The following is a 25,000-nucleotide window of genomic DNA, read 5'->3' on the forward strand; positions in this document are numbered from 1 at the left end:
GACAGACAGACAGACAGACAGACAGACAGACAGACAGACAGATAGACAGATAGACAGATAGACAGATAGACAGATAGATAGATAGATAACCCATTAAGACCTGAGGGCTATTCTACAAAAATAGTTTTCTGAAAAAACTTATGTTGCTGTATCAGTGGTTTTCAGACTATTTCATGTGAAAGAACCCCAAAAATGATACGTAGTTGGCCGCGGGCTGTGTTCCCGCTGATCCTAGAAGCACTTTCAATATACTTTTTAGACTTTGTTTTAATCTCCTTTGAGCACCCGGTTGGCCTCTGTGTTTTTTCCACACCCGTTAACCAGTAGGAGTCCCTAAAGTGTCAGTTGTGTGATTAATTGGTTGATGTAATTGATGTTTTGTGTCTGTCTTTCTCCCAATCTACTTTTATCCGTGTGTCTGCTTACTTATCACTCTGTCTGTCTGTCCGTCTGTCTGTCTGTCTGTCTGTCTGTAGCGGGGAAGGGAGCAGAGGTGTTGCTGTGGGCCAATGTGTCTCTCATCCCAGACTGTCAGAGTTTCTACAAAGACCGCTTCAAACCAGGCATGATGTGCAGGTAGGTAATCGAAGAAAAGCCTGATTCATACTTCATCGCACAACGGTGTTGCGTGCAGGATATAGACTCATTGGCCCTCATTTATCAACGGATCATACAAACCAGCTTAAATTCGAGCCGAGGAATCGGCTTACACCCACGTCCACGTGGGATTTATCAAGCGATCGTATAGAGCCAATCCCAGCGTACAAATCGTCTGAGGTTTGATAAATCTGACGGCTGAAACCGACCGTCATTTAAATAACACGGCCATAAACATCATCGAAACGCCCAATTTTAGAACCCGAATACGAACAAAGTAATGAAAGCCAATAAGAGTTTCCCCCGCCCGCCTCGATCGCTGCCTGTCATGTCCGCGTCCGACCACACACACATGTCACACACACACACACACACACACACACACACACACACACACACACACACACACACACACACACACACACACACACACACACACACACACACACACACACACACACACACACACACACACACACACACACACACACACACACACACACACACACACCCAAGTGGGATTACCATGTATTCCGTGACGGTAACCTACAACCTTTGTCAAGTAGCCTACATGAATGACACCAATCACATCGTCATGAATGGAGTACGTTTGTATATTAATTTAACCCATTAACGAGCAGTGCGCGTTCGAGTTACACTAAAATAAATCAATCAGGTATTCCCTGTGAGTCACGGGCTGCCGTGACCCCACGTTAATGAGAGATAGCCTGGCAAGGCAGTCATAATCTGAACGTTTATGGAGTGATTGATGACTGAATGCATAAACATTAGTGGATGAAGGCTGGTGTGTTCTGGGATGGTTATACCTCCGATATCCTGTGGCCCAAATGCATTGCGTGAAAATCACCTGCGCTGGGCACAGGTTTGGAGCGTCAGGTTTCTATCCTTAACCCAGGTTGCACACAACTCCAGAAAGACGTAGCCTACTGTAGGGTACAGTACCCAAGTTGGGAGACTTCATTCTCCAATGTCTCCATGTCATGAAAATATTCCAGCGCAGCGCTCCCAAAATCCTCTGGCATGCATGCGCTCATGTCTTAACACAGAGCAAGTAAAGCACTGTTTAAATGGCTGAATGATTAAGCATCTAACTTGTAACATTGTAAATATGTAATATTGTTTTTAATTGCTCGATTTTAATCGAATGCTTGTACACTTGGTAATATCATAGCAATTTCATATGACATATCGTCGATGTATGCCTTTACAAAATATATTTGTTTTCACATTTTCACATTAGTTTTATAGCTATACATTTTTGGAGTGAATATATATGTTTAGATGCCTGTCGGACGGTCAGACAATGCTGCTCCGCAGGTCTATGATGGAACTAAAGGGTGTAGACAAATCCTACACGCCCTCAGACCAGACGTGAGATCTGAGTTTGCCATACGCTCAAGTCAAAGTCACGATAAAATGATAAATCCTGAAAAATCTTGCCAATAAAACACATTTACATAAAGCATATTCACTTTTTATCTAGTATTTAAAAGTTGAAAAATATACCTTTTAAGGTATGATTACTTCATCATGTAACTAATATATGTAAATAATGTGATTAACAGCGCTTAAAACTTGTATCAGGTTTGGTGTCATGTCATTTGAAAAAAACAACAACTTTTGCACAATTTTTATGTGCCTGAAAATGTCAAATCAAACCAATTTTTTCTTTATATTTGATCCACTTTAAGTGAATAAAAGTGTTCTCATACTTTGTTTTAAAATATCAAATGAGAATAGATTTTAGATGTATTTTTTGGCAGTTTCTGTTACATTGAGCGGGACATACTAAAAAGTAATTTGACACACTAAATAGTATGTTAGTATGCAATTTCGGACGGTGCTGCATCTGAAATCACTAACATACTATTTAATATGCCATGTAACTTTTTTGTCCGAATTCAAACCCTACTGCTTAGTAGACACTAAATAGTAGGCTGAAAATAGCATACTATGTAGTATGTACAGTATGTTAGTATGTGGTTTCGGATGCAACCATGGTCTTCTTGCACAATATAGACCTTGAATGGTGGTTACACCACGTTGGCAATTCAGTTAACTGACTTGACTGACATTATTCCCCAAATTAATTATCATATTCAGAGCTTTGGTGATCCATTACTTACACTGATTATTAAATAATTCTAACGTAAGATCATGGCCAACAAGTTGCATTATTTGGTACAAAGTTTTGGCATTTTTTACATCATTCCTCTATATAATTCAATCAATATTGAATAAAACCAGACATTTAGACTAAGTCCTCTAAAGCAATAAAGTATGCAAGTAACTTGTGTGTTTATTTTCAAATGTTGTCTCTTTTAAATGTAACTAAACCATATGGACTTTTGATGCTTTTGTGTGACGCTGTAGTATAATCAATATAATATGATTTATTTATAGAAAACACAAAAAGTTAAAATATGGAGATGAGGTTTCTGCCCCACAGCAACGATATAGGCTGATGAGTAATGGAGTGTTTGTGTTCAGGTGATCTGGACGGCAGTGTGGACTCGTGCCAGGGGGACAGCGGGGGTCCTCTGGTGTGCCAGGACGAGCTGGGCGTGTCCTACCTGTGGGGGATCGTCAGCTGGGGAGAGAGGTGTGGCGCGGCCAACTTCCCTGGAGTCTACACACAGGTAACCTAGTACAGTGGTTCTCAACCTTTTTAGGCCAAGACTCCCCCAAAATTATCGTATTTTAACTGGGGACCCCCCGAAATAATCATATTATTCGAACTGGGGACCCCCCAAAAAAAACATATTTGAACTGGGGACCCCCCGAAATAATCATATTATTTGAACTGGGGACCCCCCAAAAAAATCATATTTGAACTGGGGACCCCCCAAAAAATCATATTTGAACTGGGGACCCCCCGAAATAATCATATTATTCGAACTGGGGACCCCCCAAAAAAATCATATTTGAACTGGGGACCCCCCAAAAAATCATATTTGAACTGGGGACCCCCCGAAATAATCATATTATTCGAACTGGGGACCCCCCAAAAAAATCATATTTGAACTGGGGACTCCCTGAAATAATCATATTATTCGAACTGGTGACCCCCAAAAAAAATCTTATTTGAACTGGGGACCCTCCAAAATAATGATATTATTTGAACTGGTGACCCCCCAAAATAATCATATTTGAACTGGGGACCCCCCCACCCTGACAAGTACTTGGAATTGTAAGAGTTGAGGCATTACATTTAGCTTGACTCGGTTCCACAGATAAATATTGTGAAAATAGCCGATCTATATGCTCACAGGGCCTCGCGATGCAAGGCGATGTGAGCTTGTAGATCAGCTATTTTCACAATGATTGCATCTTTCTTAGGTAATATTTGACAATTTGGCCAATGTTCGAAAACATTTTGTATAGTGTGTCGATTACTTTTGGCGCATTAATGATCGTTCTTTAATTTTAGAGGTATTAAAAAGGTCTTAAAAGTCCTTAAATTGCCACTTTAGAAATGTGCATACACCCCGTATACACTTGTACTGTATGTTGGTTTGTAAGACATTTAGTGATGATGATCATGATCATAATAATGATGATGATAATAATAATAATAATAATATAAATACTCTCTCTCTCTCTCTCTCTCAGGTGGCTCATTACTTTGAGTGGATCAGACTTCATACAGGATGGCCTGCTGTCTCCAAATACAACATCTGATTACGCAATAAAGCTTCATAATAAAGAATGGTATCCAATCTGAAAGCCACAATGAATATACAATCATAGAACTTTGAACAGCAATTTTTACCCTGCTTTAATGAAAGACACCTGACTACTTGCCAAATCTTTTTTTTGGGGGGAGGGGTACTTGCAGATCATTCGAATAGCTTTCAGACAGTATCAAATACAATAATTGTGATTTCTTATCCAACTTATTTTGGAATAGGCTTTGTTTTTTTTGTTGACTAAGCCACAACCTTTTCTTGACTTGTACTTGATTTTCAAAGCCATTTTGTGCAAATAAATGTTTTTACTGGTACAAGGCTAAAAAAATTAAACGTTTTTAAACGACCAGCAGCAGCAATCCAGAATGCAGATCACACAAGAGGAGTTGACTTTTGTCGGTGAAAATAAAACAGAAGAGTTACAGGAAGTGGTATTTATTGGGTGTTTAAAAAAGAAAAGAGGATTTCCAGTATATCTCATATTGCTCTACAGATATGTGTTGACATCCTCCCTGGTGATCATGTGGAGAGAATCAGCCACAGAAAAAGCTGTTCCAGACAAATATGTTGGCATCATTACATTTCATGTTGTTACTGACTTCAAAATGTACAAAAGTACACAACAGATCACACAGTTAAAACAGTGCGTACGTACGTGCGTGCGTGCGTGCGTGCATGTGTTTGTGTTTGTTAGGTCCAGTGTTGTGTAAACTTGTGTGTGTGTGTGTGTGAGAGAGAGATAGATCGAGTTAGGTTATAGATTGGATCTGGTCGAGCCGGATTGGCTTTTGGAGTCTTTCCAGGGGCCTGTTCCTCAAAAGGTGAATTAAAAAAGCCTGGCCTTAAGCCAAATCCAGGCTTGACAAAGTCGGTCCGAAAAGCCTCGTTTATTCCGTTCCTCAGACGCCAAGCCAGGCTGAAAAGGAGCAACTTTGTCGAGCTAGGCTATGTCAAGACAGGCTGTGTCCAGCCAGGATAATGAAGCCAGGCTGAATGGGCGGGGATTCGCCGGCGACGTATTTCTATAAAAGACCATGAACTCGAGCACAGATTCCTTGAACTTGACCAATCACGGAGTCCAAAACCAGAGCAGCGTTCTTCTCTGTGGCTGAATAGCAGCACTGCAGCAGCTCATGAAATCATACAAGGAAGTAAAATGTATTTAAGCAAGAAAGGAAACGCGACCGCAATAAATAGATCCAGGGAGAAAGCATGGCAAAGTATTGCAAGCACACACAGTGTGTGTGTGTGTGTGTGTGTGTGTGTGTGTGTGTGTGTGTGTGTGTGTGTGTGTGTGTGTGTGTGTGTGTGTGTGTGTGTGTGTGTGTGTGTGTTTGAGACGGACGGGCAACGGGACGAACGGGAACGGGACGGGGGGGGGGACGGGGGGGACGGGGGGGGGGTGTACTGCGACGGGGGCCACAACGGGACAGGACGGGACGGGACGGGACGGGACGGGACGGGGGGGGGGGGTTGACCGCGACAGGGGGCCGTGACGGGATGAGCGGGGGGGACGGGACGGGACGAGACACGCAATAAATAACCCCACATTTGCAAGACCACTTTGGTAGAGGTTTGGGTTGTGTAGTTACCTTGCCATCATGATGTAACTCCAAAGGTGGACAAGAAATAAAAAATAATTTCTCCATTGACTAGAAATTGATAATTTAAAATATGCTCCTCATTGACTTACAAAGAGGCTCCTTTAAACCCTTAACTAATAATTTATATATATATATATATATATATATATATATATATATATATATATATATATATATATATATATTATTAGTTACGGGTATATGTGTGTGTATGTATGTGTCAGACATTTTTTATAATATTAAAAAAAAATGTAATATATTATCAAACATCTAACAACAAGATGAACTATAGTGTTAACTATAACAGAGTGACAATTACATATCACATGAGTCATTGTGAAACAATTATGATTATGATTCATGGTCACACACTATTTCAGTAATTAATTTGATTATATCTTATTGTATTTATTTCATTTTATTTGAATGCAGGGTCATTAAAATGAGTCCATATACAAACACATGTTTTGAATTAACTGTGGAAAAACTTGAAGAACAAGGCACTAGATTAAGTAAGCTTGGCTGTTAGCCTGCTCCTGACCAGGCTAACTTCACAGCTAAATTGCCATGGTAACTAAGCTAGGCTTGCTTCAATTCTCTTTTGAGGAATCGGATAAGGCTAAACTTAGCCAGGGTGAACTGGCTAAACTAATCTTCAAGATAATTCACCTTTTGAGGAACCGACTCAGCTCTAATCCTGGCTAAATTAAGCCAGGATAGGTGGAAAAGCCAGGCTTTAGCTCTAATTCACCTTTTGAGGAACAGGCCCTGGGTCATTCTCCACCTACACACACACACACACACACACACACACACACACACACACACACACACACACACACACACACACACACACACACACACACACACACACACACACACACACACACACACACACACACACACACACACACACACACACACACACACACACACACACACACACACTGTGCTGATTCCTAGTAGACAGGTAACATAGAAGACATGCTGGCTTCTATGGAATCCAAATGAATTAAATCAGTCGTGGCGACAAAGAACTTGAATCCATGTACATTGGAAACAAGTGTTTCATTACGTGTTTATCCTGGGTTTAATAATAGCCACTTTTGCACAGAGATGCCGCAACAATCGTTTACAGCTGTGGTTCTCAACCCATATGATGGGGGGTCCCCATATGACAGTAAAGTGACAATTTAAGGACTTTTAAGACCTTTTTCATACCTAAAAAAATTTAAAGAAAGAAAAGAAAAAGACCATTACTGCATCAAAAGTGATCAACAAACTGTACTATAAAAACTGGTCAAACATTGGGCAAATTGATGGCGTCGTGAGCTTGTGTGTGTGTGTGTGTGTGTGTGTGTGTGTGTGTGCGCGCGTGCGTGCGTGCGTGATTACCGCAGCGAGTTGGTCTTTCAGCTGGTTGTACTTGTCGATGTTGAATCGGTCTACTTTGGCCTTCTGATAGAAGATATGCAGGAACTGCCTGTCTCTGATGTCCGGATACACAAAGCCCTACACACACACACACACACACAGATTTTTTGAGCCATGTAAATATATTTGCATGTTAGCAATATAACACACACACACACACAGGCCCTCATTTATCAACGCGGTGTAGACCAAATAATGGGTGTGTGGTGAGATCACTGCAACTTTCGGCATTCATCAATATATCCTGACTTTGTGTTCAGCATACGGCCCACTCAGATCTCACGTCAGGTCGGAGGCAGTTGTTGACTTTGGCTACACTCGTTTGTTCCATCCTTGAGATGCGGAGCAGCATTGTCTGACCGTCTGACAGGCATCTGGATACATGTATCCACTCCGAAATGTATATCTAACACACTAATAAATAATCCCTGTGAAAATATAACATTTTATAAACTCATTTAAACAAACTGCTTTAACAGCTTGCAGATCTGGCTGCATTGGCTATTTGAAAACAGCATATCTACAAGCTCACAGCGCGTCACAGCGCGTCACAGCGCGTCACAGCGCGTCACATCGTGACGTGTTGTGAGCTTTTAGATCTGCTATTGGTAACCCTTCCTTTTACAGTACTAAATAATAATCACCAGGTAACTACTAGGTAATTACCAGGTAATTACATGGTAACTATTACTAAGTAATTACCAAGTATTTTCATGGCAACTACCAGGTAATTATAAGTATTGTGTGATTACCAGGCAATTACATTTACCAGGTAAATTACCCAGTAGTTACTAGGTAAATACCAAGTATTTTCCTGACAACTACCAGGTTATTATAAGTATTTATTGGTAACTACCAGGTAAATTACCCAGCAGTTACTAGGTATTTTCCTGACAACTACCAGTTATTTACTTAATAATTACCTGGTAGGTACCCAGTAATGATTGATTGTAGATTATAACCTCCACTATTACCCGGTCAATTTGTTAGGGTGTTAGACTGTGTTAGGGTAACGATATTTACCAAGTAATTACTCAACAATGGCCATGTATTTATCTGGTAATTATATGGTAGTTACCTGGTATTTACTAGATATTTCACTGACTACCAGGTATTTACCCGACAATTGACATGTATTTACCTGATTATTACAGAGTATTTACCCAATAACTAGCAAATATTTACCCAATAATTACCTGCTATTTACCCAGTAATTAGTAAAACATTAACAGGTGAAACCTTGAGAGTTACCCTGTAAGTAAGGTGTAACTGTACAGTAATAGGAAGTGTGGTTTGTCGCCATACCATGTAATTCCCTGGTAATTCTACTTTATAATCCTCCACAACCCATCAGGGTGTGTAGTTCTGAACATGTTACCCGGCAATAACTCAGATAATTACCTGGTTTTTACCCAGTACTTAGAAAGTTGGACCACATACATTTCCAAAACGTTATCTAGTAAAACCTCAGTAGTAGTAGTTACTAGTAAATACCAGGTAACTACTAGATAATTACCAGATAAATACATGGCAATTGTTGAGTAATTTCCTGGTAGATATCTTGAGTTATTGTTACCCTAACACAGTCACATTTAAACAAATTGATACCTGGTAGTTGTCAGGAAAATACCTAGTAACCACTGGGTAATTTACCTGGTAAATGTAATTGTGTAATAAAAGTCAGGAAAAAAACGTTGTCATTACCTACAGTAGTAACTACTGGGTAATTTACCTTGCAGTTACCATGTAATTACCTAGTAAGCGCACAATACATACTTATTCTTACCTGCTAGCTTATAGATCTGCTATTTTCAACAATTTTTAAACGGATTCATTTGTACATACGAATGGAGACTATTCTGACGATTATGCAAAAATAATTGCGATTATCTTAAATATTAGCAATTAGGTGCGTGTGCACACAGGCCTGGTCTGTGTTTGCGTACACACACTTCATGTGTGTACACATGAAGTGTGTCTCCATGGGGGCCAGTTTCTGCGTGAGGTCATCCAGCTGTTGCAGCAGCTGTGTGTGTGTGGTGAGCTGGTGTTGAGGCATGTGGAGAGCGGCGTGCAACATCTGGACCACTGCCTTCATGTCGTCCAGACCGGTCACATGTTCATGAGACCCTGATGGAATATGGAGACAAACCACACCAGTGTTCATTTCGTTGACTAAAACTGTTCATCGACAACCTTTTTTCACTGATGAAAACTGAATAAAAACTACATAAAAACTAAGCTATGACGACAAAAGCTATGACTAAATATAATGACAATTTTGTCTACAAATAAAAAGTAGACGAAAATGTTAGGGAGGGACTAGTGGAGAAGAGATCCAGTAGAACTAAGTCAAGTCATTTTATGCTTGGTAGTGTGCGGGTGATGCAATATCTACAGCCAATCTACAAGCTCACAACGCGTCGTTAAATCAGGCATCATAACGCCATCAAAGACTGCAAACATAAAGTTTAATCGACTAAATCAACATTAGATTTAGTCGACTAAAATCTTATGATATTTAGTCGACTAAAACTAAATGGAATTTAATTCAAAAGGCTATGACTAGGACTTTCAAGATGGCGGCGAGCTAGGCGGACGTGTATCTCTCCGTTCCGTAGGCTTGTTAAAATTATGTAAAAGTGGTAAACAATGGAAAAGTGAGCAACTATAATATTATAAGTTTCCAGATGAACAGAACATCAAGAAGACTTCGTGAGAAGAACCAGCCTAAGTTAAACTTCAGCTCCACTTCACCCAACACCAAGGAAGCTAACGCTAGCAACATGGCTTCTGGAACGGCGGAGAATTCGGGAGACGAGCTGGGCCGCAGTAATGCACCAGTACTCGAGGCTATCAAGAATATGAAGTCCGAGTTCTCCAACAAGTTTGACTCTGTAATGTCGGCTATTGAAGGAATAAAGAAGGAGGTCGGGGAATGTACAGAACGTGTCAAATGTGCGGAGACTCGCATCTCTAGCACTGAGGACATTGTCGCTGAATTACAGTCTAAGAACCTGAACCTCAAAAAGAAATACACGGAAATGGAGATTAAATTAATCAATTTTGAAAATAGGGCCAGGAGATCCAATTTAAGATTGGTAAATCTGCCAGAGAAGGCAGAGGGCACCGATGCATGTGCCTTTCTCGAAGCGTGGTTACCTCAAACATTGGGGATAGCATCGAAGCTAGCTGTGGAAAGAGCTCACAGAATTGGCCAAAGAAAGGACGACAACGCTCCCCAGAGAACTTTGATTATGAAGTTTTTGGACTACAGAGACAAGGAGAAGGTAATCGCGGCAGCCAGAGCCAAAGCCCAAGTCCTGTACGAAGACAAGACGGTCAGATTCTACCCGGACCTGGCGCTTGAGGTGCGGAAGAAGCAGAAAGAATTCGACTCGGTACGTCAACAACTCCGTGAGATCCCTGGGATTCGTCAAGGCATGTTATACCCAGCAAAACTGTTGATAACATACAAGGACAAAACCCAAGCCTTTGACAAACCAGAGGATGTGAAAGACTTTATCCGACGTATCAAGGGAAAGGAGAAGGCTGCGACGCCATCACCAGGACCATCACCTACAAGGGCTACTACATCGTCACCAGCGGGGAGAGGCCTACTGCACACTGCCGCACCGGCACCCGCGAAGGAGCAGGGGCCGGAGGTGGTGTGAGGAGGAGAGGTATGCTAGCTGGCTACTCCGAAGCAGCTAATACACGGGGCACGGGACTTTGTACACAATAATCCGTCTTAAACTTGCTTAGGTCACAATCGTGCTAGGCACAAGATATAGTTGTATATTATATCTGATAGAATCTACTACTGTTACTACCTTTTTTGTTTTAGAAATGGGGGCTGGTTTGAGGAGTCACTGTTGGCTGGAGGCCAGGCCTAGCTAGCCCTATTTGAGTGTTTGTTTGTTTTTTAAGCTAGCTAATTCGAGGCACCTAAAAACCACTTTTATTTCACGGGGCACAGATCCTTTATTTTTTATTTTTATATAAAGCAACCGTGATTTATATATATCTTTTCTAGATTAGGTCATTGTCGTGCTAGGCACGCTATATTGTTTTTTATTACAGTCAAGATTGAATATCGATGGCCAAAATGCAAAACCTCCTATGTGCAAATTTCATGATTTTTGGATTTCACTGTGGATGAGGACTATAGGCTATGCTGCACATGCTCAGTCTGTCTGCAAGATAGTCCCGCCCCTCATTTTGTCAGAAAAAGTCATTTGACTAAAACCTCCTATCTTGTTCAGTGCCAATTAGTGCTAAAATGTTGAAGCGCAAAACCTCTTATCTGCACCAGAACTAGTTGAGCAGCAGACAGAGCTGAAACTTGGGAATTCTATGTTATGTAGACCGTCTAAATGTCTTTCAGTTTGTAGTAATCAATTATTTTCTAAATAAAAAAGTGTCTTCCACCCTTACTATTTAAGTATTTGTTAGTAACTGTCAAGTTAATTGCATTGCCTTGTTGATTGCTTATGATTAGTGTCAGGTGGTGACACTTTTATCACACCAAGAGTGTGAGTTGATAAAAAAAAATAATGGTAATACTTGATACAGTACTGTAGAATGTATTGATCTCAAAATGAGCATAAAAAAAGCATTATTTAACAAAAATAATGTTTGTTTGTAAGCCTAACTATTTCTAGGTAAAAACCTCCAATGTGCATCAATGTAGATAGGAGGTCATTTTTAGGTATAGATAGGAGGTTTTGGCATTGAACATTTTGAACTTGTGGTTAGAGGTTGTCATTGCTGCTTAAATGTGAACGTCATTGTCGTGATTTTTTATTAATTGCAGATCAAAATCACACGTGAACACCGTGGCAGCCAACAACCCTGTGAAAATATTGTGGTGTGTCGGTTGGGGGGTATGAGGGTATGGGGGTGGGATGTGTGGGTGGTGGTTGGGGGGGTATGGGGTGGGGGGTGCATGAGGGCTTGGGTGGGTGGAGTTTGGGGGTTGTGGTGTGCTGGTTGGGGGCATGGGGACCGGGGGTTCTGGGAGTGGGGGTAATGGATTGGGTGGGATTTGGGGGTATGAGGGTATGGGATGGGATGGGGTTTTGAGTTATGGGGGTTGTGAGGTGTGGGCTGGCAGTTGGGGGGTATGGGGTTTGTGGGAGTGGGGGAGTATTGCAGGTGGTGGAGTTGGGGGGTAGAGGGTATGGGGGGGATTATGTTGAGGGGGGCATAGGCCAGTTAGGCCGGATCATACAGGATAGGGTCTTTGTGATGCGAAAGTGTGGTCTAGCCAACACCAACTCAGGACTCCTGAAGTGGGATGGGGTTTTGAGTTAGGGAGGTGGAGAGGTGTGGGCTGGCAGTTGGGGGTGGGGGGGGTTGTGGGAGTGGGGGCGTATTGCAGGTGGTGGAGTTGGGGGTAGAGGGTATGGGGGGGATTATGTTGAGGGGGGCATGGGTCAGTTAGGCCGGATCATATAGAATAGGGTCTTTGCGATGCGATGTGTGAGTGTGGTCTAGCCAACACCAACTTGGGACTCCTGAATCGCTGCCCTCCACACTCTCCTATCTAGCATCAGGGTCTTGAGCTCTACAGTATTGTTGGCTAAGCTGTTACGCCGAAGTGCATCTACGTGGTGCACTTCTTGTCTCTCCTGGCTTTGCCCTGGGTTGGCTCTCATAGTGTTAGTTTGCTTGCCACTAGTTATGGGTCCCTGACGCAGTGCCCTGCCTCAGATATACAAGCTCACATCGAGTCGCATTGCGACGCGCTGTGAGCTTAGCTTGGCTATTTTCACTAGTTTGTATGTATGTACAGGTTGTTAATAATAAGAACTGAACTGAATGGGAAACTGTTCATCAATGTTGACAACAGAGCAATCTGTGAACTGAATGGGAAACTGTTCATCAATGTTGACAACAGAGCAATCTGGGAACCCATCGTCAAATAAAAAGGAAAAACAGCTGTTTTTCAATTTTGCATTTGACTCTGGGCGGAGCTGTACGGAGGAGCTATGCTCACTGGAAACCAGGGTTTTGGTCTACCCTCAGCCCTCCACTTCCGGTGGTGCGCCTATGTTTTCATTCCCACTAACAATATTTCTCCACGGACACCATTTCTCCCAAAGAACATGAATTGTTTTGGTTATAAGCCCACTTGTTTCTATGATGAAAGAGCAAGTTAAAATGTTACTTTCCGTGGTTTTGTCGGCTTCGAGGACGCTATTGTTAAATGAGTTTCGGTTTGTTTCCAGTGGGAAATGAGCGCCCACTTGTAGCTACTGTGCATAGGTTCTCAACGTGGCTACCGACAGATTCAAGCGCAGCTCTGAATCTGTTCTTGAGAGATTAACAACAGAGTGGACACTCAACCAAAGTATCACAACAAAACCCAATGGATAACAACAAAAGCATGTCAAAACACAAGATGACAGGACAAGTGTGTGTGTGTGTGTGTGTGTGTGTGTGTGTGTGTGTGTGTGTGTGTGTGTGTGTGTGTGTGTGTGTGTGTGTGTGTGTGTGTGTGTGTGTGTGTGTGTGTGTTACCTGTTTTTGGAAGCTCTGTGCTGTATCTGGACAGAAGACACACGCTGACTGGACAAGACTAGAGTGACAGACAACATATAGAAATGTTACTCATATATACATATATATATATATATGTATGTATGTATGTATGTATGTATGTATGTATGTATGTATGTATGTATGTATGTATGTATGTATGTATGTATGTATGTATGTATGTATGTATGTATGTATGTATGTATGTATGTATGTATGTATGTATGTATGTATGTATGTACAAGTGTGCTCAGCAAGGTTCAGGTTGCACTGGATGGAAATGAGAAAGTTTTGTGTGTGTGTGTGTGTGTGTGTGTGTGTGTGTGTGTGTGTGTGTGTGTGTGTGTGTGTGTGTGTGTGTGTGTGTGTGTGTGTGTGTGTGTGTGGAGTATTTCCAATTTTCAGTACTTTTAATTCTACTCCACTACATCTCAGAGGCAAATATTATAGTTTCACTACACTACGGTTAATTGACAACTTTAGTTACACACACACACACACACACACACACACACACACACACACACACACACACACACACACACACACACACACACACACACACACACACAGTTTGCCAGACCCAGGGGGTCGGCCTCAGGAGGCTTTGTCTGTCGGTCGGTCTTTCTGTCCCTCTTTTCCTTTTTCCTCCCCAGCCATTCAGGAATGCTTCAGAATTCAACCACCAGGGGCAACAGAGCAGGTCTGGACTTGATACCATTTGAACCAGCAGTGAATGGGGACACTAACAAACATTGAATTACCTTTAATTTAACTGGTTTAAACATGTGCCGTGTAACTGTACAGGGTCTGTACTTGTTGTAATTGTGGTGCCTAGTTTGGTTCATTATTGGCCATTACTTATAAAGTGGTTTGTAGGTGTGTTGCCTACTAGGAATGTGTTCCTTCTCCCCGCAGCGCTAGTTAACATCCGTGGCTACTGGGTAAGCACCTTATATGTTGCATTTGTACATGTTTGGAGAAATACAGACTTTACGGGCGGATGTCCAGTGACAATAGGGGGTTGCAGCTCAAGACGATCATAGATATACAAATGTCAAAATTGATACAAATACATCTATGATAGTCTTGATCCAAGGCTATAGAAGTTTGTCACTGAAACACTAAAGAGGTTTATTGGAACAAACTCCACTAATGTGTGTGTAACTAACAACTGCAATCTGCCCTAAAAGTGTACCAAGTGCATGTGGTTGCAATTCGAAACTGGCCTCTGTAAAAGTCCAAGCCTATTTTTAAACTATTTTATGATGTTTTGCATAGTAGTGTGCATTGATTGATTGAATACTTTATTTAGAAGATTGCAGAGAAAAAGTACATGGAAGTACAGTTTACAATACAAGGTCAGCCAAAATGGATGGCTCATAAAAGCTGCGATGGCTTGTTTCAAATGAGATCCCCACATACTCAATTCATGGAGACATTAAAACACAGCCAGATATACTACTATGCAGAACATCATTATGAACATTTTAAAAGTAAGAAAAATAAGAAAAATAACAAAAAATATATACAGTAAACAGTTTGAGGAGGGCTAGGTTATTACTTTGACATGGGCCAGTTTCTAATTGCAGCCTCCTGAAAGGTATTTGTTTAGGGCAGTTTTGAAAATGTAGGGTTTACGCTCCTTTATTACTTTTGGTAGGGCATTCCACACATTTTTGTTGCATAGCAGGAGAACGAGTTCAACCCCTTCATTTACGTTTTTGAAATACATGTACAAATATACAGTATATGGGTATCAGAATGTTGTGGTGTATCTTGTAGGCCAGGCCCATTGCAAGTTGCTGTACTCTGTCCTCAACCCTGAGCCTTAGCAAAATGAGCAGGGGTTAGAGGAGATGTATGTTTAAGGCCAAGAAGTAGCCTTACTAGTTTGTTTTGGGATGTCTGGAGCCTTATTTTTAAGGCCTTAGTGGTGTTGTGGTACCATGAGGAGGATGAATAGTCGAAATGACCTTGGATGAGTAACAATCCTCAAGATATTCTTACTGATTACAGAGGAAATCCTTTACAAAAAAAAAACGTGTTTATCATCTGTCTGTCATTAAATGTATCTATGAATTGAGTACAAAGTACCCCAATGGAAACAAGCCATAGGCTTTCTTGGGTTTTAAATCCCCTTAGCTGACCTTAAACCCAAACTGCTAATAAAGTATTCAATCAATCAAAACCTGTTCTGGTAGGACACCTACTGGTTGACATGGGGTATTGCATGAAGGTCAGATTGCAACTATCCTCTGCTCACATGTCCCTTAATTATAGCTCAATGGTGGGACATAAAATAAATGGATTCTATTTATAATTATGTTATCATTGTTTTATTATTAACATTAGTCATACTTTAATCCTCTCCTCCTTTCCTCCCCACTCCTCTCCTGCAGAGGAGGTGTTGTGTGAGACAAGTTATGGAACATGGCAGCAGCCAATGTACTGTAGCATGTGGAGAAGATACCAAAGAGACACTCACACGCACGCACACCTGTTACAATCTGCTGACAGAGCTTTTTGTGTGTGTGTGTGTGTGTGTGTGTGTGTGTGTGTGTGTGTGTGTGTGTGTGTGTGTGTGTGTGTGTGTGTGTGTGTGTGGTGGGGCAGCTACATCTGCGACCAGGTCCAACGCAAGGTTGCTAAGGCAACGTGTTACAATCAAACTGAAGGTACTACATCTATTTTATTCCATTGTACTCACCATGATCAAATAGTTCCATTTGCTCCTCCAAGATTTCTATTGTTTCTTGCTTGGTGAGAAACTATTGAAATCTGTTTGTCTGTCTATCTATCTATCAACAATACAGTTATCAAGCCTCATTAGTTTACTGAGGCTCTACTACACTGTCTCTGCATTTCGTCGCTGTCGGACAGAAACCACCTTTTCTTGACTGGTACTTGATTTTCAAAGCCATTTTGTGGAAATAAATGTTTTTACTGCTACAAGGCTTAAAAAAAACACACGTTTTCAGACCAGCAGCAGAAACGCAGATCACACTGCAGATCACACTGGAAGTGACTTTTGTCAGTGAAAACAAAACAGAAGAGTTACAGGAAGTGGTATTTATTGGGTGTTTTAAAAAAAGAGGATTTCCAGTATATCACATAGGCTATTGCTTTACAGCTATGTGTTGACATCTTCCCTGGTGATCATGGGGAGAGAATCAGCCACAGAAAAAGCTGTTCCAGACAAATATATATGTTGGCATCATTATATTTCATGTTGTTACTGACTTCAGAATGTACAAAAGTACAAAACAGATCACACAGTTAAATTAGTTACAGTAATCTACAAAGAAACACCCATCCATAAAGTAACCTATAACCAGTGGTTCTCAACCTTTTCAGTCCACGACCCCCCAAAAGAATCATTTTCGAACTGGGGACCCCCAACATAATCATATTTGAACTGGGGACCCCCCAAGCACTTGGAATGTAGGAGTTGAAGCATTACATTTTGTGTGACTTGGTTCCACAGATAAATATGGTGAAATATTGTTGAGAACCACTGCTATAAAGTAACAGTCGTTGATAAAGAAACAGACAGCCATAAAGTAACCTATAAAGAAACGTCAAAAATAAACCATTATCTATACAGAGTATAGTATCTATAAAGAGTAATCTATGTAACAGTTGTCTATAAAGGAATCTGTAGAGACTCAGTGACTGACTGCAGTGTTTCTGCAAATTAAAGTCAATTCAACTTGTACTTGAGCAGTGTAATCTTTGCATATTCGCGTGTGTGTGCGTGCGTGCGTGCGTGCGTGCGTGCGTGCGTGCGTGCGTGCGTGCGTGTGTGTAAACTTGTGTGTGTGAGAGAGAGAGAGAGATAGAGAGAGTTAGGTTGTAGATTGTATCTGGTCCAGTGGTAGCTGTAGCCGGATTGGCTTTTGGAGTCTTTTCAGGTCATTCTCCACCTACACACACACACACACACACACACACACACACACACACACACACACACACACATACACACAAAAAAATGGAAGAAAGATAAACTGCAGATCTCCTATGAAATCCTCAACAATTGCCTAAAGACCTATCAAACCTCAGTAAAAACAGCCAAATCTGAATATTATGCTGACCTAATAAACACATACTCCAATCGACCCCAAATACTCTTCAAAACCATAAACACCATTTTAAACCCTGCTGCCTCCGTTGCCATTACTCCCGCTCCCGATTTTAACACATGTGAGAAGTTTCGAAACTTTTTTACAGACAAAATAAATAATATCAGATCGCTCATCTTACCTCCAGCATCATATCACGCTGTAATCCATCACTCATCAAGCCACTTTCGGGACTTCCTACCTGTGTCCTCCTCCTTCCTGTCTGAGGTGGTCGCCCACTTAAAACCCACCTCCTGCCCCTCTGACAGTATTCCCTCTCGCCTCTTCAAGGAGGTTTTCATCACCATTTGTCCCCTCATTATGGCCATCATCACCAGCAGTCTGGAAACGGGAATCGTCCCCTCCAGTTTTAAGCATGCCACCATTCAGCCATTACTCAAAAAAACAGGCCTTGACCCCAATGATAACAATAACTACAGACCCATCTCTAAGCTGCCATTTCTCTCCAAAATTTTAGAAAAAGTTGTTTTCGCACAGGTCTCATCATACCTCAACTCCTTCTCTATCTTGGACAAATTCCAATCCGGTTTCAGAAAACAACATAGCACAGAATCTGCACTGCTAAAAGTTTATAATGACATTGTTTTAACAGTTGACAACGGATCCTGTGCCATTTTAATCCTCCTTGACCTTAGTGCAGCTTTTGATACGATTGATCACATTACTCTTTTAAAACGTTTGGAGGATGAGGTTGGTTTTAAGGGTACAGTTTTAAAATGGTTCGCCTCTTATTTACAGGACAGGTCTTTTAATGTACAAATTGGTAACTGCCCCTCATCCTCAGCCCCCATTACATGTGGCATCCCTCAAGGATCAATTTTAGGACCTCTTCTGTTCTCTCTGTACATGCTCCCCATTGGCACCATCTTCCATAAGCACAATATTAATTATCACTGTTATGCCGACGACACACAATTTTATGTACCAGCCACACCCGAAAACACCAGCTCACTCACCAATCTTTTTAACTGCCTGGAGGACATAAAAAGCTGGATGGCAGCTAATTACCTCCAGCTAAATGAGAGCAAGACTGAGGTAATCGTGTTTGGCCCTCCAACCTCAACCGCTCGTCTCTCTCAAGCACTTGGCCCCCTTAAGGCAATTTTAAACAGACCTATAAAGAACTTAGGTGTCTTCTTTGACCCAGCCCTTAATTTTAATAAACAGGTTAGTAGTGTTGTCAAGGGCAGTTTTTACCAGCTCAGAACCATAGCCAAACTAAAACCCATTTTAACACACACCGACCTAGTCACAATAACCCATGCCTTCATCACCTCTCGTTTGGACTATTGCAATTCTCTATATCTGGGGTTACCCCAGTCCACCATCTCCCGGTTACAATTGGTTCAAAACTCAGCTGCTAGACTCATCACTGGAACGAAGAAAAGAGAACATATCACCCCTGCGCTGGCTCAACTGCACTGGTTACCAGTAAAATATAGAATTGATTTTAAAGCACTGCTCTTTGTTTTTAAAGCTCTCAATGGCCTAGCCCCTCCATACATCTCTGATCTGCTACATAAACCTCCTGCCACTAGGTTACTCAGATCATCCACCCAGAAACTCCTTTCAGTTCCCTCAACAAACCTCATTACCAAAGGTGACCGGGCTTTCTCCGTGGCTGCACCTATACTCTGGAATAATCTCCCGTTTCACATTAAGATAAGTCCCACTATTGAGATTTTTAAATCAAAACTGAAGACCCACTTTTTTACTCTTGCTTTTAACGTACATTGAGGTTCTCTGTCTGTTGTTTCTTTGTCCCTGCCGTGTTTTTATTTGTTTTGTTCTGTTTTGTTATTGTCTCTACTGCACTTTGTCTCTTTATGCCTTTACTCTGCTTTGTAAATAGACTAAGGTCTATCCGTTCTTTGTTTGGAAAGCACTTTGGGTCAGCTGATGTTGTTTTTAAATGTGCTATACAAATAAACTTGACTTGACTTGACTTGACACACACACGGATTAAAGCAAAATAAAATGTCACGACTGAAAATGTTTGTATTTACGGGGCCAGCCTGCCAGCATGGCAGCGGGCCCTGTTTTAAGATTGGCAGTATTCTTCCGATTCTGCCACTTTTCGCAGTTCTGGCTGAACCGTACTGTCGCTTTTTACGAAACTCGGCCATATGGTAGATGGTCATGAAAAACTATCAAGAAATAATTCTCACAATCTTTCGTCAAAAGGTGGCGCTATAGCACTCAATTGAAAATGCCAACTTTGAACAGGTACAACTCATGCCCTGTTTGACCTAGAGACATGAAACTTGGATACACATATGCGTCTCCTCATGCTGAACAACTTTCACCCTCTGACTTTTGACCTCTGACCTTTAGATCTCCCACCACTTTGAATTATATGAAAAATCACACCCAGTGTGAGTAAGCGGTGCCTACTCTGTTTGATGAGTGTGTGCTGTCATTCAGGCGGTACAAATCTATTTGATGTGTGGGCGCTGGCATTCAGACGGTACTACTCTATTTGATGTGTGGGTGCTGGAATTGAGGCGGTACTAAAAGAGTATTTGTACAGTTTTTGTCAACTTTTAAGTATATTTACTCATTTTAACTGTGTTCAAGTATTTTTACTCATTTTAACTATGTTTAAGTATTTTTACTCATTTTCACCTTTAAGTATTTTTACTCATTTGAGTACTACTGAGTATTTTTACTCAATTTAAGTACTCTTAAGTATTATTACTCAATGTATTTACTTTAAAGTATTTTTAGTGACTTTATTTGCTTTAAAGTATTTTTTACAAAATTTTACAACTTTTAAGTATTTTTACTCTTTTTATCAACTTTTAAGTATTTTTACCTTTTTTTTCAACTTTTGAGTATTTTTACTAATTTTGAGTACTTTTAAGTATTTTTACTCAATATAAGTACTCTTAAAGGGATACTTCACTTTCGGGCCGGGGACTCATTTAAAAAAAATATTAAAAATAAATGAAAAAAGTTATGGAAAATTCATGGCCCCCTCACGCATTAGAGTGTCCTACTAATGCGTGAGGGGGCCATGAATTTTCCATAACTTTTTTCATTTATTTTTAATATTTTTTTTAAATGAGTCCCCGGCCCGAAAGTGAAGTATCCCTTTAAGTATTTTTACTCAAGGTATTTACTTTTAAATATTTGTACTCTATTTACTTTTAATAATTTTTACTCACATTGCAGATCGGTCGTTTTAGTGTGTGTGCGTGCGTGCGTGCGTGCGTGCGTGCGTGCGTGCGTGCGTGCGTGTGTGTGTGTGTACACGTGCGCACCAGCCTGTGTGTGTGTGTGTGTGTGTGTGTGTGTGTGCATGTCTTTACGTGGTGCATGTGTTGCACTGTGTCCTGTTTGTGCTGCAGCTGCTCATGCCGTGCTCGGACGGACGGACGGACGGACACGCAAACACACACGGTCAAATGTAGAGCGGCTGGCACCGCTAAAAACAGTCATTGGCTCCTAACTTCTGCATTTTTTCACTTATGGAAAATCCGCTACTAACGTTTTGTCGGCAGAGGTCCAAAGTTCATGTGTAAAGAAAAAAATCCTAGCCTGGTAAACGCTCCCTCCGGAAATATCATTTCCATTTGATTCCAGGAGTGAAATAAAATACAATGAGATTTCTGGAGGGAGGGTTTACCAGGCTACAAAAATCCCAGGAGGAGATAGATTTGAACTATTGCAGTTTTATGAAAATTATTCATCTGCCCCTAACACATACATGCAGACTCACATTTCTTTGAAACTTTGCAGAAATGTTGAAGGTCATTCCAAATATCACTGAAACCAATCTTACTCCAATTGGCCAAAGGGGGGCGCTATAGCAATTTTTTGAAAATGCTAACTTTAAACAGGCAAAAGTCATGCCTTGTTTGGCCGAAAGTCGTGAAACTTGCTTACACTTGTGCCTTGACTCATAAGGAACACATGTATCGCTTTGACCAGTAAGCTCCGCCCTTAGATTGTCCGCAATTTTGAGCTGTTTGAAAAACACTTAAACCCAGGATTTTTCAGCTATTTGCGTGAAACTGTATCATCTGTGTAATCTCTTTTTTCACAGTTTCTGTCTGTAGGTCCAATGGCTTCTCGCTTGAGCGTGTGCCTTAAAACCTCAAGGTCGCCAGTTCAAACCTCACTTGATGCAGACTTAATTTAAGTTGCATTGCACACAACATGATTGTGTCAATTAATGCATGTGCAATTGTTAAAGATAACCTGAAATGCTTATTTGAGAGGGTATGTTTTTGCAATGTATGACATACTTCATTCTGAAAATAGCCGATTTACAATCTCAAAACTTTTCAGATAGCAACGTGTTTCTGAGCTTGTAGATCGGCTGCTTTCACTGGTTTCGGTTCCGAGGAGACATACAATTTCTCTATTGGTAAATGGTTTGTGAACGAGTGATCTTAGTGTTAGTGAAACAGGGGCTTGGTTCATGACAGAAGGCAAGAGTTTATTATCTTCAACAGACAACCTCAGTCTGGACAAAGCTATAGCACTATAGGTAGTGTTGCAGCCTGTCAATCCGAAGGTTGAGAGCTCGATTCCTGTTAATGGCAATAGGTTGAGATGTCCAATCAATCTATTACGTTTCCATCTATCTCTCTCTTCAATCTATTACGTTTCCATGTCTCTCTCTCTTCAATCTATTCCGTTTCCATTTCTCTCTCTCTCTTTCTCTTCAATATATTCCGTTTCCATGGCTCTCTCGCTCTCTCTCTCTCTCTCTCTTCAATCTATTCCGTTTCCATGTCTGTCTCGCTCTCTCTTTCTCTTCAATCTATTCCGTTTCCATGTTTGTCTCTCTTTCTCTTCAATCTATTCCGTTTCCATGTCTCTCTCTCTCTCTCTTCAATCTATTCCGTTTCCATGTGTCTCTCTCTCTCTCTCTCTTCAATCTATTCCGTGTCCATGTGTCTCTCTCTCTCTCTCTCTCTCTCTCTCTCTCTCTCTCTCTCTCTCTCTTCAATCTATTCCGTTTCCATCTCTCTCTCTCTCTCTCTCTCTCTCTCTCTCTCTCTCTCTCTCGCCCGTATTATCGCTGCTTGCAGCTATATTTGTATTTGTAGTCCTACTGTGCGATTTCTGAAACAGTATGAACCCCCCCCCACACACACACACACACACACACACTAGCACTGATTCCTAAACAATTAACACAATATGCAACATTATGATGTTTTAGAAATATTGTTCCTGCTGTTCTACACACTGCCAATCAGGTGAAGAAGTCACAGACTTTAACCTTGTTTTTTATACAAACGCATGAAACATCTGAGACTATTAGGATTTTATGGAAAATGCGTCTGAATTACCACTACAAATGCTTAGAATAATAACCGAAAACAGCCTATTTACAAGCGACGCATTGAGAGCTTGTAGATTGGCTGTTTTCGCTGCACAACATGCTTCCATAGAAAACATGCTGGCTTCTATGGAATCCAAATGAATGAAATCAGTTGTGGCGACTGAGAACTTCAATCCATGCACATTGGAAACAAGTGTTTCATTACGTGTTTATCCTGGGTTTAAGTTATATTGTGAAACGCTCAGGTCCTGGACCTGGTGAGACGGAGGAGGAGCCTGGCCACGAGGCCATCCACAGAGCCTAGCTCCTCCACGTGCCAGAGCCTCTCTTCTCCCCCAGTCCCGGCAGAGTAGTTCCGGACAAGCGGATTGAGTGGCACTGTCTTGCCCTAAGAGGACTGACCGGGGGTAGCTACCTGGGACGTAAGTCGGGGCTTGATCAACCCCGGCTGGGTCACCTGGGCGAGGGTGTATGTTGCGAGACCAGGGGCCTGTTCCTCAAAAGGTGAATTAAAAAAGCCTGGCCTTAAGCCAAATCCAGGCTTGACAAAGTCGGGTCCGAAAAGCCTCGTTTATTCCGTTCCTCAGACGCCAAGCCAGGCTGAAAAGGAGCAACTTTGTCGAGCTAGGCCATGTCAAGACAGGCTGTGTCCAGCCAGGATAATGAAGCCAGGCTGAATGGGCGGGGATTCGCCGGCGACGTATTTCTATAAAAGACCATGAACTCGAGCGCAGATTCCTTGAACTTGACCAATCACGGAGTCCAAAACCAGAGCAGCGTTCTTCTCTGTGGCTGAATAGCAGCACTGCAGCAGCTCATGAAATCATACAAGGCAGTAAAATGTATTTAAGCAAGAAAGGAAACGCGACCGCAATAAATAGATCCAGGGAGAAAGCATGGCAAAGTATTGCACACTGTGTGTGTGTGTGTGTGTGTGTGTGTGTGTGTGTGTGTGTGTGTGTGTGTGTGTGTGTGTGTGTGTGTGTGTGTTTGAGACGGACGGGCAACGGGACGAACGGGACGAACGGGAACGGGACGGGGGGGGGGACGGGGTGTACTGCGACGGGGGCCACAACGGGACAGGACAGGACGGGACGGGACGGGGGACGGGACGGGGGGGGGGGTTGACCGCGACAGGGGGCCGTGACGGGATGAGCGGGGGGGACGGGACGGGACGAGACACGCAATAAATAACCCCACATTTGCAAGACCACTTTGGTAGAGGTTTGGGTTGTGTAGTTATTGCCATCATGATGTAACTCCAAAGGTGGACAAGAAATAAAAAATAATTTCTCCATTGACTAGAAATTGATAATTTAAAATATGCTCCTCATTGACTTACAAAGAGGCTCCTTTAAACCCTTAACTAATAATTTTTATATATATATATATATATATATATATATATATATATATATATATATATATATATATATATATATATATATATATATAAATTATTAGTTACGGGTATATGTGTGTGTATGTATGTGTCAGACATTTTTTATAATATTAAAAAAAAATTGTAATATATTATCAAACATCTAACAACAAGATGAACTATAGTGTTAACTATAACAGAGTGACAATTACATATCACATGAGTCATTGTGAAACAATTATGATTATGATTCATGGTCACACACTATTTCAGTAATTAATTTGATT

At 41.4% G+C, this 25,000-nt stretch overlaps 2 protein-coding genes across 2 annotated transcripts in view; one reads left to right on the plus strand and one right to left on the minus strand.

The window, feature by feature from the left end:
• Positions 1-4,299, plus strand: part of cfi (complement factor I) — a gene marked incomplete at both ends in the record, with an annotated part of 23,109 nt that extends 18,810 nt beyond the window's left edge. The window contains 4 exon segments of the mRNA XM_080450746.1: positions 477-574; positions 577-580; positions 3,109-3,257; positions 4,231-4,299. Of these exon segments, the coding sequence (XP_080306872.1) occupies positions 477-574; positions 577-580; positions 3,109-3,257; positions 4,231-4,299 (320 nt within the window).
• Positions 4,300-4,314: 15 nt separating this feature from the next.
• Positions 4,315-25,000, minus strand: part of LOC308101322 (calcium uniporter protein, mitochondrial-like) — a gene marked incomplete at its 3' end in the record, with an annotated part of 54,944 nt that continues 34,258 nt past the window's right edge. The window contains exons 13-14 of the mRNA XM_080450747.1: positions 7,307-7,423; positions 4,315-4,338 (exon numbers count right to left, since the gene is read on the minus strand). Coding sequence (XP_080306873.1) covers positions 4,315-4,338; positions 7,307-7,423 — 141 coding nt within the window. The remainder of the gene's footprint in view (positions 4,339-7,306; positions 7,424-25,000) is intronic.

This window comes from Gymnoscopelus braueri, assembly GCF_963280865.1.
Source record: "Gymnoscopelus braueri genome assembly, chromosome: 15".
In the NCBI taxonomy this organism is placed as follows: domain Eukaryota; kingdom Metazoa; phylum Chordata; class Actinopteri; order Myctophiformes; family Myctophidae; genus Gymnoscopelus; species Gymnoscopelus braueri.